The 17175-nt window shown below is 35.3% G+C and overlaps 1 protein-coding gene across 1 annotated transcript in view; it reads right to left on the bottom strand.

Moving 5' to 3' along the window:
- The window catches only part of SDK1 (sidekick cell adhesion molecule 1), a gene marked incomplete at both ends in the record, with an annotated part of 728549 nt that overhangs the window by 445886 nt on the left and 265488 nt on the right, over window positions 1-17175 (bottom strand). Inside the window, 2 exons of the mRNA XM_084251360.1 lie at window positions 5961-6108; window positions 8345-8451. Of these exons, the coding sequence (XP_084107486.1) occupies window positions 5961-6108; window positions 8345-8451 (255 nt within the window). The remainder of the gene's footprint in view (window positions 1-5960; window positions 6109-8344; window positions 8452-17175) is intronic.

The following is a 17175-nucleotide window of genomic DNA, read 5'->3' as shown; positions in this document are numbered from 1 at the left end:
ACTGGAACATGCGCCAGTCACAGGGGACGTGTGGCAACAGGAGGTCATCCCTGACCACACAAGTAGAGTGGGGTCCCCCTCCTTCTTCTCCAGCTCAGTCCTCTCATACCCACATTATACTTTCAGCATGATGTTCAGCCTCCTTAGAACATATCTGATGATTAACCTGTTTGTACCTGTACACTACTCCTTGATGGCAAGACCTTTGATGCCTCACTTCTGTTCGTACAGTGCCTGGAACAAAATAAGTACTCAATAAATATCCACTGAATACATAAGGAAGAAAAAGAGGAAAGAAGAGGCAGAAATGGCCATGAGCTCCCCTTCATAAGCATTACTGAATGTTAACACAAGAAGGGAACTTGTAGGTGACTGGTAAGTCTTCCTCTTTTCTGATGTTAGAAAAATGGAGTTCAAGAAGAGTAAAACATTTGTCCAAAGTCAGGGTTAATGATGGAAGCATGTCCAGATCCTGCATCTTTGAGTCTCTTCCACTTACAACAAACATGGCTCAATTCACACATACAGACATATTCTATAAACATTTACAAAATGCCTATAAAATATAATATAAAAGGTTTAAAAGCATGTTATTTTGAAAGCCCAGTTAACCATAAAAATATTTTTACAACCAGACCTACTTCATTCAAGCATTAAACTGCAACTTCCAATACAAGTGCTAATTTAAACAAATCTTTCTTGAAGCAATTGAAATGAAATGGATGTAATAAGTTAATGGATGTTTGAGTATTTAAGCACGGACAATTATGAGTCAGACTGTTTCCAAGTCACCTGGGGTGCTGTTTACTGCCCATACTTCACAATTCAGACCTTTCCTGGCAAAGCTGACTGGAGGTTTGAAATATTTAATCTATAAACTTTGCATTCCCAGAAAAACACATGCAAGTACACTTGTGCTTACACATTCCTGTCAGGTAGGCTACAGGATGCAATTTGAGCACAAGAACCTGCAATTAAGCAAAAGAATGGCATTGTACAGAACAAGTTTTTGCATCCTAATCTGATAACTGCCGACATAAATTACCTCCTGGAGGTAATAGAAATATTGCATGACATCAACATTCACATTTCATATGTTGAGAAATAAAAGAAAACAAAGAAATATATCAAGACTGAAATAACATAGAACAATTTTATTATCAAACTAGACCATATTTATAAGACAAGGCTATATTCATCTTTGATATGCAAAGATTGCAAACTAACTACTTGGATTCAGAAAATCAGAAAAAAAAAAACATGTCTTTTTTCATCTTATCAGCTAAATAAAACCCATAATTGCCTATTCAAAATCGAAGTATAACCTATAGTCAATACTTTCAAATTACTGTTTGCCCTTCTAAAATATATTTCTCCTTCATCAACTGCATTTTTTCGAGATTTGTTGTGCTCTCCTACCCCCAATTTTGGTAGGGAAGTTTTCAATATATATGATTACAATATCACATGACTTTTCACATTTCTTCATTCATTCATTTGTTCATTCAGTCATTCATTCAGCCATTCCAGTACTATATAACTGCCATACATAGCACCAGGTCAGATAAGGTTATATTATAAAACAAAAATGCTTTAAATGGTCAATATTTAGGAGTGGTTAGAAGCTATTTGAGGGAACTGAACCTACTGAAGTATAAGGAAATGTGACTCTCATCTGTTAAAGTTTGAAAGCATGATGTTGAAAGAGCTGGGCATTGAGGTAAGTGCCACTCACAGGGTACACGGGTCAGTCAAGAGTATATCTGACAAAGGACTGATATCAAAGATATACAAAAAACTCATAAATTTCTATAAAAACGAAACAACCCAATCAGAAAGTGGGTGAAAGGGTTAAACAGATACATCTCAAAGAAGACACTCAAATGGCCACAAGGCACATGAAAAAAAATGTTTACCATCACTCATTGGAGAAATGCAAATCAAGATCACAATGAGTTACCATCTCCTACCTCTGATTCCATGTCTCAAATAACCCCACTTCCCACCCCGAATTCCCTATCCCATCAACCTGTTTTATTTTCTCCTCACCATTTATGGCCACCTGACATATCATATCCATCAGGTTTGTGTCTGTTTCTTTCCACTTGGATGTAGGTTCCCTGAGGATAAGGACTTTCTTTTGCTAGCTGCTCTATGTTCTGGCTAGTTTCTCCCACAGACCATGCCCTCAGCAAGTACTTGGTGAAAAAAAAATGGTAAAAAAAAAAAGGCAAGAACTTTGCCATTTGGGAAACTTTGCCATGGGAAGCGGCTCAAGCACCACCACCAGGACACATGCTTCAGTTGCTTCAGTTACTTTTCTGGGAATGAAGATGAATTCCTGCAGCTATTTTCCCTACACAATTTAACTTCTCATTCAACAAGTATCCACCTTGAGAATAAAGAGGCTGCCAGTGATTAGGTGCTGATTTTGCACATAGAATCACCCCCGAGGTCTCCTGTTGTTGTGCACCCTCTGCTAAGACGCCTAATGATGCCTATTAAGAGATCATTTTCATTCCTTCTCCCACCAGGACTCTGAATTTAGTTGGAAGGTCACATTTGCCTACACTTTGTCAAAAAGTGAAGTTAGGGGCCATTTGGCCCAATACAAAAAGGATAAATAATGCATATGCAGGCATGTTCAGCGCTGATGCAGGCGTGTGTCTGTGTGTGCCCATGGCTCATGGCAAATCCGGGCTAGCCTACAATATTTCAAATTGAAAGCTGGTTTTCTAAAAAAAAGAGAAAAAGTACTAAAGTAGTGAATAGAAAAAGTAAATCAAAATCACGAAGAAGGTTCAGCAAAATAAAGTGAAAATAAACTAGTCTGATGCAGAAAAGAGCACAAGATTTAAGAATCAGTCTGACCAGTTTTGGTTTCCAGTTCTGCCATTCATCAGTGTGTGCCCTTGGGCAGGTCATTTAACGTGTCTGACTTAGGTTCTGAGAGCTCTAAGGGCAGCTAATTACACCTGCCTCAGAAGGCAGTTGGGAGGACTAGAGAAGCATGTTTAAAGTAGGTACTCAATAAATAATAGTCGTTGTTAAAATTATTAATAGTTTAGTCTACTCATTTTCCAAGTTGGGAGACATTAGACATACTGTTGCCTTGAAAATGAAAAAAAAATTATAAGTCTAAAAGTCACATTTTAAAGGTCATGAAATAAAGGGGAGGGTGGCAAAATGAAGTTCCTCTACTCCATTACAAAGGTACCTTTCTTGTGCTGTGTTGGGAGCAGACCTCAGATAATCTGGTTAAGAAAAAGAAAAATACCGGATGGTCTCACTCATAGCAGGAATCTAGAAAACTTAAATAAGAGACCAGGAAAAAGAATAACTATAAGAAAGTAAAACTCAATATCAACAAATAATTATGAACCAGAGACACTCTATGGGGGGTGGGGGGCGGGGAAAGGAGGGATTGGGGTCAAAAATAAGGGGGTTGCAATTGTATGGGGAATATAAAAATAAAATTAAAATTAAGAAAAAAGGAGGTGCAGAAGTCTGACCTGTTTCAATTTGTATGAAACATTGTGAGTCAGATAAGACGCCTCTTGGGAGTATAGAAGAGATCTAATGTCATCTGACTCTTGTCTGCCAACCATTTGGACCAGGGCAATGCAGAAATGCCCTTCTATCTGCCATCTGAATCTGAACTTTTTTAGAAGTGGTAAGTAATGTATCTTTGATGTATAAATTTGTGGAGCAAACCACGTGCCTACTGATTTATGATCTCTTGCACAGCAGGTACTTAATAAACATGGGGGTGTGATGATGAGGTGGAAAATATGAAACTAAAGGGCCTTGCAAAAGTGTAAATATCCATAATCAGCCCCATCTTATCTCTTTCAAAAAAAAAAAAAACAAGGCATACTGGCATATTATTCTACTGAGATTGGAAATTTATCAACAGCTTCGAGGTTGTAAGTAGGCCATTTATTTGATGTGACACTAAGTTAAAGCCCTAATAGCGTCTTTACATTATTAGCTCACCAGGAATTAAACAGTCTTTAGCACAAATTTGCAAGTAAAAAAATATAAAAATAAGAATTGTTATTTCATTCTATAGCCTTTCATAGTTCTTGAATAAATATTGCTTCATGAGTGCAGATAGCTTAAGACCATAAGTTAACAAATGAATCAATATATAGTTATTCAGTACTAATTTAAAATAATCCTGCCACCATAAATTGAGCTGCCATTGGCATTAATTAGAAGCTTTAGTGTTTGAGAGCAAGCTTAATTCAATCCACCTGCTTTCCTGCTCCCCCCACCCCATCTTTTTTTTTTTTTTTTTTTTTTTATAGAGGTATGTTTTATTTATTTGTTTCTTTGTTTGTTTGGTTGGTTATACATGCACTGGGTACAGTCAGAAGCGCGGGAGGGTGAGAGAATTCACCAGAGCCAGGGCGGGGAGCAGAGCAGGCAGAAGGACCGAAGTACACTGCTGAGGGGAGCAGCGGGCGGCAGGAGAGGTCTGCGCGCCATGTGGGACCCTCCTCAGGTGGCTGGGGAGCAGCCGGGGATCGAACCGGCGTCGCAGAGGCCACGGGCAGCTTCGCAACCCAGCGCTCAACCGCTGCGCCACCGTGGAGGCCCACCCCCCACCCCATCTTACCCACCCACTGCATCTAACAACTCTTCAGCATTCATCAAAACTTTGCTCAGCCACATTCCACTAAACATTAGAACCTTCTAGAATATTTGAACAGGATTCTATCATAGGTTGCCTTTTCCCATGCAACAGTCTACTAAGAGAATGAGAAACTGACCCCAAGTCTTTGTTTTCACTATTACTCAAGATGCATATGTTACTAAAATCAATGTAAAGATGTATACCTTAGCATATTTTAAGAAAATAAAGAAAGGAGAGCAGTTATTTCATTTTTAATGTAATTGATAATTGTTCTAGGATTTTAAAATACGGGTTTTAAGTATTTTAATACTTTTTTCCATTTCCAATAATCAAAATTTGTGAAATGAGCTTCAGAAAAGTCCAGGTTCCAGCAAGCTGGAGTGCCAGGAAAAAGCAGTGACACTGGGCTTAGAGAAGGATCCTATGAATGCTCAGGTTGAGGAGGAGCAAGAGATGCCCATGGTTATTTCATAATCCCATTAGAAACCTATTCTGCAAGTGACCTTACACATAGCTTTCTTGGAAAAACAAGACAAAACAAAACAAGAGTTCTTTCCTCTGATTAATTTTTATCTATTTGCAATCATATGAGAGCATAAATATTTGACTTTTAGGCTAAGATTATTGCACTTCATGATTTTTTCAGAAATACTCATGTCTTTATATCTGGCATATCATCTCTAAACCACATTGCAAAATGCCTAATTATTAAATATATGCCAAATGTTCTTTTTAATTACTTTAAACTTCAAATGAAGAAATCTGTTTGGCATTCAATAAATATCTTGAATGTGGGATAGGCAAGAACACCTTGAAATAATGCTTAACTAATCACAAAGCAACTATTCTGCAATAGATGGGTGAGCCACTAATTAGATGAAGGGAAATAAAACTGTCATGGTAGGATAAAAGGATAAAGAGAAATAAGTGGTAATTACTGTTTTATCGTCAGAGAAAGTAGTATCAAACATGGCTCAATAAAATAGGAAAAAAAACCCACCGCTCTATAACTGAAAACCAGCACTCATTAATTTAGTACTTTGAGCCAAACACAACTCAGGGATAACAAAGATACTGCAAAATGTGCATTCAGAATGGAGAAAACAAACCAAAAAGTAAGGGCACGCGGCATGCTGAATAATATTCTATGACTATTAAAATGCTTAAAAATTTCCAAATTAGTTTGAAAATAGTTGTTTATTAAGGATTTATGTAGGATACTAGACAAAGTTATTCTTTTCAAAGCTTAATTGACACAATTAATATGTAAATGGTGCCAACACGTTTAATAAATTGTATTTTAAATTTTAGGACAACTTACATTCTGTTGCTTGGAATAATCTTGTGCCCTTCTCTGAACCAAGTCACTTGAGGTCTGGGGCAGCTGGTGATAGGCAATAAGTTGAGAACAGCTGCATGGCCTTGAGAAACTGTTCTGCTCTGGTCTGTAGCTATGAAATTTCCCATATCTGTAGAGAAAAATCAGACTTTTAGTATTCCAGAAACCTCCTTTTTGAAGAGGGAGGTCAAAGATGAAAATAATGATATTTTATAGGAAAGTCACCAACATTGCTATAATTAAGCAATAAGACGAAAGAGCACAAGCAGCAATGCTGATGAGTGCATATTTAGTGGAGAAGCGAAGCGTGAGGCAAAGCTGTGAGCCTCCCAAGTACCCTCAAAATGCATTAATCAGCAGAACTTCATGGTCTTTGTGCTCCTGCTACAATACAATGAAATGCTGGCAACTGATCTTAATATTGAAATTAAATGTTGAAAAGCATCCTAGTGTCACACGAAGCAGTGTTCAAAGAAAAAATGCTTTTAGGAAACTCGAGTTGAACCTCACGTTCCCAAATTTTTAAGCAACTGACACTTTTCTGCTTAGTCTAGTCTTCTCTTCCTTCACTTCTGGGTGACTATTTCCTTAACAGATATTTTGGAGGAAATATTTTCTCACCATGATTTAGTTTTCATAGGACTTTCTAAACTCCATACTATTGACTTAATTTGGGGCAGAAAAGTTTTGCTCCAGTCTTTGTTCTTCTGGTTACCAATATTTTAAAAATAAGGTCACAGGGAAAGACACAGCCATTAGAATGTGGATATGTTATCAATTATAAAAATAGTAACATTTGAAATTTTGAAAAATGTCCATATTATAGTTATGTACAGATAGATATGTATAAAAGTAAGTATGACCTAAATATTTTTGTCTGAATATATATAAGTTGGAATAGTCCACAGAAATTCCCTATTATAAAAGGATTTTTTGATTCAAAAGAAATTATTTCTGTTACAAACAGCATTTAATATTATAGGTAAAAGATGAAACAAATTAATGAAATTATTCATGGTTATTTTATCAAGTGAAATTTGTTATCAAAGGAGAAAAGAGAGATAAAAGACAATCTAAAAGCTAGAGACACAGGACAGAAACAAGGATTTAAATAATTTAGCAAGAAAAGTACACAATTTAATTTTCTAAAACAGAATTTAATATGTTATAATAAATTCCAACCTGTTAACTTATTCGAATATATATTTGGGTATTGATCTGAACTTTTAATTTATTAATTATCTTTTCAATTATTCAATTGAATTGAGTTCTGAATTATTCTGCAGACAGATTTAGTGGAATGATTCAACCACCACAATTCAGAAAAATTTAAGCCTTCTTAGTAATTAATAAAAAACATGTATATAGCATCAGCATCTAATTTCTAATTCAGTCATGAGTAATTATAGTAGAATAGAATAACTAAAATTATCTTATTTTATATAGTAACATTGAAAACTAGAGACCTTAAAGGAGTGAAAATAACAAAGGAGAAAATATTGTCATCACTGATTAACACAGCTCACTTTAGTAGCTTTTAAGAGTTTTCTAAAACCTACTGGGACATAGTAATGTGTGATTAAATTTTTCATAATACTTTTTGCTTTCTTTTAAATGAAGAGATATTTTAGTAGTAAATTCAAAGAATAATAAAGCAGACAGACCTATTTTTATTAATTCTCTACTGGGCAGACCCATTTTGGAGAACGAAACTTTTACAACTGAAGGATACCCAAAAGCAGGGAGCTTGAATTTTAGTGTAGTATGTAAGAGAAATAGGAGAGAGAAGTTGGCCCATATGAAGTTGGTCCTTCTATAATCCAAAATCTGTGAAGAGAAGACTATTTAATATGGTCTGCCTGCTTTACTGTAGTAATAATTAATACTATCTGGAACATTTATTTATTACCCATGTACTTTTTATTCTGCAGCTAAAGGATTTCTAAACAAATCAGCATTGGCAAGAAATGATTATAAATTGATGATATTTTATCTAATTAGGTTCAGTTTAACTTTTAAACATTTTGAATAAGCGTGCAATAAAAGCTAGGAGCAACTAATTGATTCACAAAACAAAGGATGTCTCGTTCTTTATTTTTTTCAGTTAACTACAGTGCCTTATAGGGACCTTAATCTGTTGAATTGAAAAAAACAGACATTTATTTACCATATTATCCTCCACCCTCATCATCATCCTCAGAATAACCACTTTGGCCCTTATCTCTCAACCAATTTTAGTAATTATTCTATTCCAAGTAGAATCCAAGATAAAAATCTCCTTTCCTACAATGTTAAAACTGATTTTGATTAACAACCTCACAGACACTTTGTTATTGGTATCTGGACATCTTTTCACGTGCACGTACATGCAACTTGAACTTCCGATCTTCTTTGCAAGAGTGCTCCCATTCTGTTTCGTACCACACAGCGGTAAAAACCAGCATCATGTCTCTGTAAAGATGGAATAATATACCTGAAAAACACCAAAAAGAAATTATCAATGGTTTCATTTTGAGAATAGTTCTGACATCTTAGCTACATGTTCAACAAATATTTTATTTTTGGTTAACTAATAACTATGAAACCCTCCCTGACCAAAACACTACCTGAAACTTTAATTTTATTGTGAGATATAATAAATCTCTGTTCCCCAACCAGGCTGTAAGTATTACATAAAGCTAGATCTGCCTTATTCATCATTGCACCCCTGGTCTTGGCACAGTGAGACACATATAGTAGGTATCACTCACGACAGGTTGAATGAATAAAAGGTGTTAAATAGCTAAAACTGATGACACATATATCAGACTTCAATAAGATGTTTTTATAATTTTTTTCAGAATATCTAAATATTGTTTCTAGAACTAGCAACAGTCTTAACATAATGGGTTACATCACTCTATATAAAAGTTCAAAGAATGCTTTCAAGATAAGATACAGATGTCATTTATTAAGGTAAAGAAAGTGCATCATGATGCAACTTTCTCGACTCACAGTTGTAGACATCTCTGAACAAAATTTATACATCCCCCTTCCTTACGTCTCTATATAGGACCTGACATTGACTTTCAAACTTTCTGGATGGGGGCCTCCCCTGGTGGCGCAGCAGTTGAGCGCTGGGCTGCGATGCTGTCAGCAGCCTAGGTAGCGCTGGTTCGATCCCTGGCTGCTGGCAAGGGCCTCACATGGCGCGCAGACCTCTCCTGGCGCCCACTCCTCCCCTCAGCAGTGTTTTTTGTCAGTCTGCCTGTTCTGTTCCCCACTCTGGCCCTAGTGAATTCTCTCAACCCTCCCACGCTTCTGACTGTACCTAGTACTTGTATAAATAAATAAATAAATCTTTAAAAAAAAAAAAACTTTCTGGATGATTGAAAAGTCATTTCATTTGCATTTTTCATTTCCATGACTATAACTAGTCATTCTTCAAATCAATGCTTTTCTTAGAACTTAAGTAAAATTTTTTAAGAAAAAAAGTTGTTAGAAGACTCATTTTACATAAAAATGCAACTTTTGGCTTACTGTTAGTTTGATAACTTCAAATGGTTGAAATCCACAAGCAAAGAGAATAACCAAGAGTCACTTGAAGTGAATTTTACAGTTCTAAAAACCGTATCTTTCATGTTACCTAAAAGAGTCCATTAATTGGTTCACAAACAAATCAAGAATAAGACTTCATGTTAGATATGGTTCACATGTGGGGGATGTGATCATAAAAAAGAAAAAAGAGTAAAAGCCAATCAATGGTAGCTTTATTGTCTGAAAAAGAAAATGCAGTGATGCTATCCTTTTCAAAAAAAAAAAGTTGTGGTAATAGTTATCTGCAACTAAAAAAATTTCAGATAAAAATTGCAATGTATGGTATACTTTATTTGCTCAGTTCCTAAGTTTACTTTGAAGTCACTTATAGACAACCAATTGCTGATCTTTTCATTGAAGTGTGTGCAATTAGAAAACTTTAGCAAGGAACTAGTAAGCATATTTTTAAGTGAATAAACATTTAGAAAATACAGATAATTCAGTATTAAGCAAATATTAATCAAAGTATGTTTTCTTTCTGATAAATGCCTTGAGAGCCTATGGCAAAATTAATAAAATATTTTATGAAAAAACATAGCTAAGTTTTAATCTTCAAAATTTCATTCTGTTCTTAGGAATGGTTCACCTCATACAAAAAATTAATTAGTGAAGATCATCAGAATAATATCAAACTGAACACAAAGAGTCAATGCCATTTATTTAAATTACAAATCAAGACTGGAAGGATGAACAGCTTTGATTACTATATACTGTGATTACAACAAGGAGGAGTTTTGAGAATAGGTTAGAACAAAGTCAACAAATTTTTTTGGAAAAGAATTAACACAAGTTATTGGAGTTTAAAACTATAGAACAGTTCTGTCATTGCAACATAACTATATTTATATAATTGTTATTCATTCTATTTTTCCTTTTTTTGCAATATCCTAAATAGATTTTAAATTCTTATGAATTTCCATAGTAATCCTATGTACTAATGCACAAAAATAGAGAAACAGATACCAAATTGAATATTAGGCATATGCTGTTTTGTACCATCTCTTTAGTCTAATGCCTCACCAGGGGAAAAAATGAACCAAAAAAGTTTCACAGTACTCCACCTATTATAGGAATTTCTACACAAATTATGTTCACCTAACAGATGGGAATATTCATTGTAAGTCTATTGTTTATATACACACATTTTTAAGCAGAGAAAGTTTCTTGGCTCTTTATAAGAAAGTATGATGAAGTCTTAGCACCATATGTCACTAAAATATAGAAAATGCCTGCTCCTATTTCAAATAAACACAGCATGGAATGTTTGTATTCACTGTATCAAGGAAGAATTCTGTGTGACTAACAAAACGTTTTCCAAGTCTAGTTCATTAATCAGGAGTTAAAAAATTAAAGAATATCAAATACAAAATTACAACAAAACCAAGAGTTTAAGTATTCATTTCTGCCAAGTTGAATACTTAAGTGCTGAACTGTCACTTGGAATAGGCTACAAGAACAACCCAGAATTTCTTCAGGAAGTAGTTTTAGTGACTCCATTTCAGTCCATCAACAACTATGTAACTAGTCCTGCATGGAGTGGACATTTGATAATTTTTTGTCCGCCTAGGATCTGTACCACTTTACTGAATCTGGAGAAGTCTCCACTCTGAGTATTGGTGAAGACAGAACCCCATATCTATAGGGCACAAATGCAAGACACCATGTGACCACCAGACACAAGTACTCTGGATTTTCAGATCTGGGGCCAGTGATGCACAGGAATGAACTAAAGCAGAATTTGCCAGACAGCTGTGATGGTGAGACCCTGTGGAGCCCTGGACCAGGGGAGCAATGAGAGTGGCTAGTGCCAAGCAACAACATCCACCAGTATCAGAATACCACCAGTATTATCAGAATACCACCAGAATACCAGTATCTGATACCACCAGTACAGTGGTATCAGAAGCAGGACCCTCAGGTGACTGGCTCTGGGGGTGGCTGAGCTCTGATGGACTCAGCTCACTCTTCTCTTGCCCAATCTCCAGTCAGCCTAGTGAATGTATGAACAACCTTAAGTCCATGCAACAAATTAAATTTTCCTGAGCACAAATCACTGAATTTTTATAAAATGCATGACAAAACTACTGAAAAATAATTTCATTTTAGAATAGTTACTGCTGAACAATTCTTTCCAACAACTAACATATATTATACAGACCTACATTATATAGGTATCTGAATACAGGTCTCCAGAGACCTATCATAGTTCAGAATAATGAAGCCACATCTTCAATATTAGAAGAAAGTCCATACTTTCCCTTCTAAGGTCAGGAGACATAATTTATTTGTGAGACTATTTAATAGATCACAATTCATAAGAATTTCCATGCCCATTACAATTCAATATCTTCTTTCTTTAATGGAGATATGCATACATTTTATGACACTCCCGAAAAACTATTTCCCACAACTTTAATTTTTTATGCTGTATGAAAATATCTATTTTGCATTAAAATAACCAAGTTCTATAATAAATTTTCTTCCTCGCCCAAAACTCGTTCTTATGTTTAAAGTGAAAATTGGGTTGAAAAAATAAATAAAACAGTAAGTCATTTATATCCTTCTTGGAACAATCTCAATTCTTTTTTGGAGATAAGGTTAATATACATTTTTTAATTTTACTTTTATAAATTTCCTATATGAAAAAATTTTATTACTGATTTTACCTTTTATTTTAGATGCATTTTTTATAAAAATGCATTGATTGACTATTGGTTTATATTATAGCATAGCTTCATTGATAAATGTATGTAATTAAAACAAATAATCAAAAGTAGAATGAGTCAATTACTGGCTTTTTCTCAAGCAAAATAAAGTAAAAGCCAGACTGAAAGTTGTTAAGAAATAGTCAGTGATCCATATCACTAATAGGTCCTAAGCACTGGGAACACTAAGTTATGTTCTGATTCTTTAAAGTAATCAGTGTGAAGTTAAAGTAAACAGTGCAGTGGAGATGGAAGCTAGCCAATGGAAACATTTTGTTTGTAGATGTTCTTTAATATGTATTTCTTAGTTAAAATTAACAGTACATTGAAAGGGGCAATACATAGATCTCTGCTGGGGGTGGCTAAGGATGTATATATAGAATCTGTCACTGCCATTGGTTGAGAATATAAATTTGGGGAATAAAAGCCCTTCAGGGATCAACTGGATGCTGAGTATCCACACCTTATTACTGACATCATACTATGAAAATTACACTTAAGTTTTATCTTCATTCATAATTGCAAAAAGCCAATCCAGGGTTTCAGGAATTAATGTTGAAATGTCTTTGAAATTTTTTTTCTTTTTTTTTTTATAAATTTTATTGTTATATTCCCCATACAATTGCAGCCCCCCCATTCTGACCCCAATCCCTCCCCTCCCACCCCCACCCCCCTAAAAGTGTCTCTGGTTCATAGTTTTTTGTTGATTTTGATTTTCACTTTCTTATAGTTATTCATTTTCCTGGTCCCTTATTTAAGTTTTCTAGATTCCTGCTATGAGTGAGACCATCCGGTATTTTTCTTTTTCTTTTTGGCTTATTTCGCTGAGCATGATCCCTTCCAGCACCATCCATGTTGCTGCAAATTGCATGTGTTTATCTTTTTTGAATGCTGAGTAATATTCCATGGTATATATGTACAACATCTTCTTGATCCAGTCATCTGTTTTTGGGCATTTGGGTTGTTTCCAAAGCTTAGCTATTATAAACAGTGCTGCTATAAACATAGGGGTGCAGGTGTTCTTTGGAATTGATGTTTCTGTGTCCTTTGGGTAAATACCTAGGAGTGGAATTGCTGGATCATATGGAAGCTCTATGTTTAGTAGGTCCAGAAATCTCCATACAGCTTTCCACAGTGGTTGGACCAGTTTGCACTCCCACCAACAGTGCAGAAGAGTTCCTTTTTCTCCACACCCTCGCCAACATTTGTTGTTGCTAGTTTTTTTAATATGTGCCATTCTCACTGGTGTAAGATGGTATCTCATGGTAGTTTTGATTTGCATTTCCCTGATGACAAGTGATGTTGAACATTTTTTCATATGCCTGTTGGCCATTTGCATTTCCTCTTCAGAGAAGTTTCTTTTAAGCTCTTCTGCCCATTTTTTGACTGGATTATTTTCTTTGTTGTTGCTGAGTCTCATCAGCTCTTTGCAGATTTTTGTGATCAGTCCTTTATCATTAGTGTTGGGTGCAAAAATGTTCTCCCAGTTGGTGGGGTTTCTCTTTGTTTTAGTTATTGTCTCTTTTGCTGTGCAAAAGCTCTTTAATTTGATGTAGTCCCAGCTGTTTATCTTTGCCTTCACTATCACTGCTTTGGGTGATGTGTCTGTAAAGATGTCTTTGATGTGCAAATCACGTAGTGTTTCGCCTATATTTCCTTCTATATATTTTATGGTTTCAGGTCTTATGTCTAGTTCTTTAATCCATTTTGAGTTGATTTTTGTGTATGGTGTGAGGTGGTGGTCAAGCTTCATTCTTTTGCATGTAGCGACCCAGTTTTCCCAGCACCATTTATTGAACAAACTTTCTTTGCTCCAATGCATATTCATTGCTCCTTTGTCAAAGATTAGTTGACCATAAATCTGTGGGTTTATTTCTGGATTTTCTATTCGATTCCATTGGTCTGTATGTCTGTTCTTGTTCCAATACCATGCAGTTTTGATGATTATGGCTTTGTAGTATAGTTTGAAGTCTGGGAGTCTGATGCCTCCATTCCCTTCTTTTTTTTTCAGGAGAGCTTTGGCTATTCGGGTTTTTTTGTGATTCCATATGAATTTCATCAATAATTGTTCTATTTCTTTGAAGAATGACATTGAAATTTTGATTGGAATAGCATTGAATCTGTATATTGCTTTTGGAAGGATGGCCATTTTAATAATGTTTATTCTTCCAATCCATGAGCAGGGGATGTCTCTCCATTTCTTTGTGTCTTCTTCTATTTCTTTTAACAGTGTTTTATAGTTTTCTTTGTATAGGTCCTTTACCTCTTTTGTTAGATTTATTCCCAAATATTTGATTTTTTTTGTTTCAATAACAAAAGGGATGGTCTTTTTGATTTCTTCTTCTTCAGATTTATTGTTTGTGTATAGGAAGGCTACTGACTTTTGCGTGTTGATTTTGTATCCTGCCACTTTACTGAACTGATTGATGAGTTGAATTAGCTTTTCTGTGGAGTTTTTGGGGTTCTCTATGTATAATATCATATCGTCTGCAAATAGTGATAGTTTGACTTCTTCTTTTCCTATTTGGATTCCTTGGATGTCTTTCTCTTGTCTTATTGCCCTGGCTAGGACTTCCAGTATTATATTGAAAAGCAATGGTGAGAGTGGACATCCTTGTCTTGTTCCAGATCTTAATGGAATTGCTTTCAGCTTTTCACCATTGAGAATGATACTGGCTGTTGGCTTGTCATAGATGGCCTTTATGATGTTGAGGTATGTTCCTTGTATCCCAAGAATTTCAAGGGCTTTTATCATGAATGGGTGTTGCACTTTGTCGAAAGCTTTCTCAGCATCTATTGATATTATCATATGGTTTTTATATTTCTTTTTGTTGATGTGTTGGATAACGTTGATTGATTTTCGGATGTTAAACCATCCTTGTGCCCCTGGAATGAATCCAACTTGGTCGTGGTGAATTATCTTATGGATACATTGTTGGATTCTGATAGCTAAAATTTTATTGAGGATTTTTGCATCAGTGTTCATTAGGGAGATTGGCCTGTAGTTTTCCTTTTCTGTGTTGTCCTTGTTCGGTTTTGGTATTAGTGTAATGTTGGCTTCATAAAACGTGTTTGGTATTGTCCCTTCCTTCTCAATTTTTTGGAAGAGTTTGTGAAGGATAGGCACTAATTCGTCTCTGAATGTTTGGTAGAATTCATTTGTAAATCCATCAGGTCCTGGGCTTTTGTTTTTGGGGAGGTTTTTGATTACCATTTCAATTTCGCTAATTGTAATTGGTCTGTTTAGGTGTTCTATTTCTTCTTTATCTAGCTTTGGGTGATTGTAGAGTTGTAGGAATTTGTCCATCTCCTCTAGATCGTTAAACTTGTTTCCATATAACTGTTCATAGTAGTTACTGATTATTCTTTTGATTTCTGCTGTGTCCGTTGTGATTTCTCCTCTTTCATTGATGATCCTGTTTATTTGTGCTTTCTCCCTTTTTTCCTTTGTGAGCCTGGCTAGGGGTTTGTCTATTTTATTGATTTTTTCAAAGAACCAGCTCTTGGTTTCATTGATCTTTTGGATTTTTTTTTTAGTTTCAATTTCATTTATTTCTGCTTTGGTTTTTATTATTTCTTTTCTTCTACTGGTTTTGGGGTTTTTTTGTTGTTCTTTTTCTAGATCTTTGAGCTTCGAGATTAGGTTGTTTTTTTGCGTTCTTTCTTGTTTCTTGATGTGAGCTTCTATTGCTATATATTTTCCTCTTATTACTGCTTTTGCTGCATCCCATACATTTAGGATATTGGTGTCCTCCTTGTCGTTCAATTCAAAAAATTTTTAAATTTCTTCTTTGATCTCCTCATTAGTCCAATGGTCTTCCAGTAGTGTGGTTTTTAATCTCCATGAGGTAGGAAAGTTCCTTGCCTTCTTTTTATGGTTTATTTCTAGTTTGATGCCTTCATGGTCAGAAAAGATGGTTGATATGATTTCAATCTTGGTGTATCTGTTGATGTTTGTCTTGTGCCCCAGTATGTGATCGATCCTGGAGAATGATCCGTGACGGATCATTCTCCAGGATCGATCACATACTGGGGCACAAGACAAACATCAACAGATACAAAATGTGTACTCCGTTTTTTTGGGGTTTAGTGTTCTATAGATGTCTGTTAAGCCCAATTGCTCTAGGTCCTTATTTAGAGCTTTGGTTTCTTTACTTATTTTTTGTCTTGTTGATCTATCCATTGTTGATAGTGGTGTGTTGAAGTCTCCCACTACGTATGTGTTTTCTCTGATGTCTGTTTTCAGAGAGGACAACAGTTGTCTGATATATTTTGGTGCTCCTTCGTTTGGTGAGTATATGTTAATGAGTGTTATTTCTTCTTGAAGTATTGTCCCCTTGATCATAATGTAGTGACCACTGGGGTCTCTTTTTATCTTTTTGAGTTTGAAATCTGTTTTATCTGATATAAGTATAGCTGTTCCTGCTTTCTTTTTTGGTCCATTTGCTTGTAGGATTGTTTTCCATCCTTTAACTTTGAGCCTATTTTTATCTTTTGTAGCTAAATGTGTTTCCTGGAGACAGCAAAAGGTTGGGTTTTGTTTCTTAATCCAGGCTGCAACTCTGTGTGTTTTTATTGAAGAGTTTAGTCCATTTACATTTAGAGTTAATATTGATATGTTAACATCTGTATTTGCCATTGTGTTTGTCTTTCCTTTGATTTTATTTATTTATTCTTTTAATAACTTTTTTTTTTTTTTGGCCTTCTTTCATTGTTATTCGTCCCTCTGAGGTTCTGGCTTTAGGATTCCTTGTAGTATTTTTTGGAGTGGGGGTTTAGTTGCAATGAAATTCCGGAGTTTCTGTTTGTCTGGGAAGGTCCATATTCTTTCTTCAAAGAGGAAGGAGAGCTTTGCGGGATAGAGTATTCTTGGTTGGCATCTGTTTTCTTGGAGTCTGTTGACTATGTCCCTCCAC

This window comes from Talpa europaea, assembly GCF_964194135.1.
Source record: "Talpa europaea genome assembly, chromosome: 12".
Taxonomy (NCBI): domain Eukaryota; kingdom Metazoa; phylum Chordata; class Mammalia; order Eulipotyphla; family Talpidae; genus Talpa; species Talpa europaea.
Note: the sequence above shows the minus strand (reverse complement) of the source record. Positions and strands in the feature narration are given on the sequence as shown.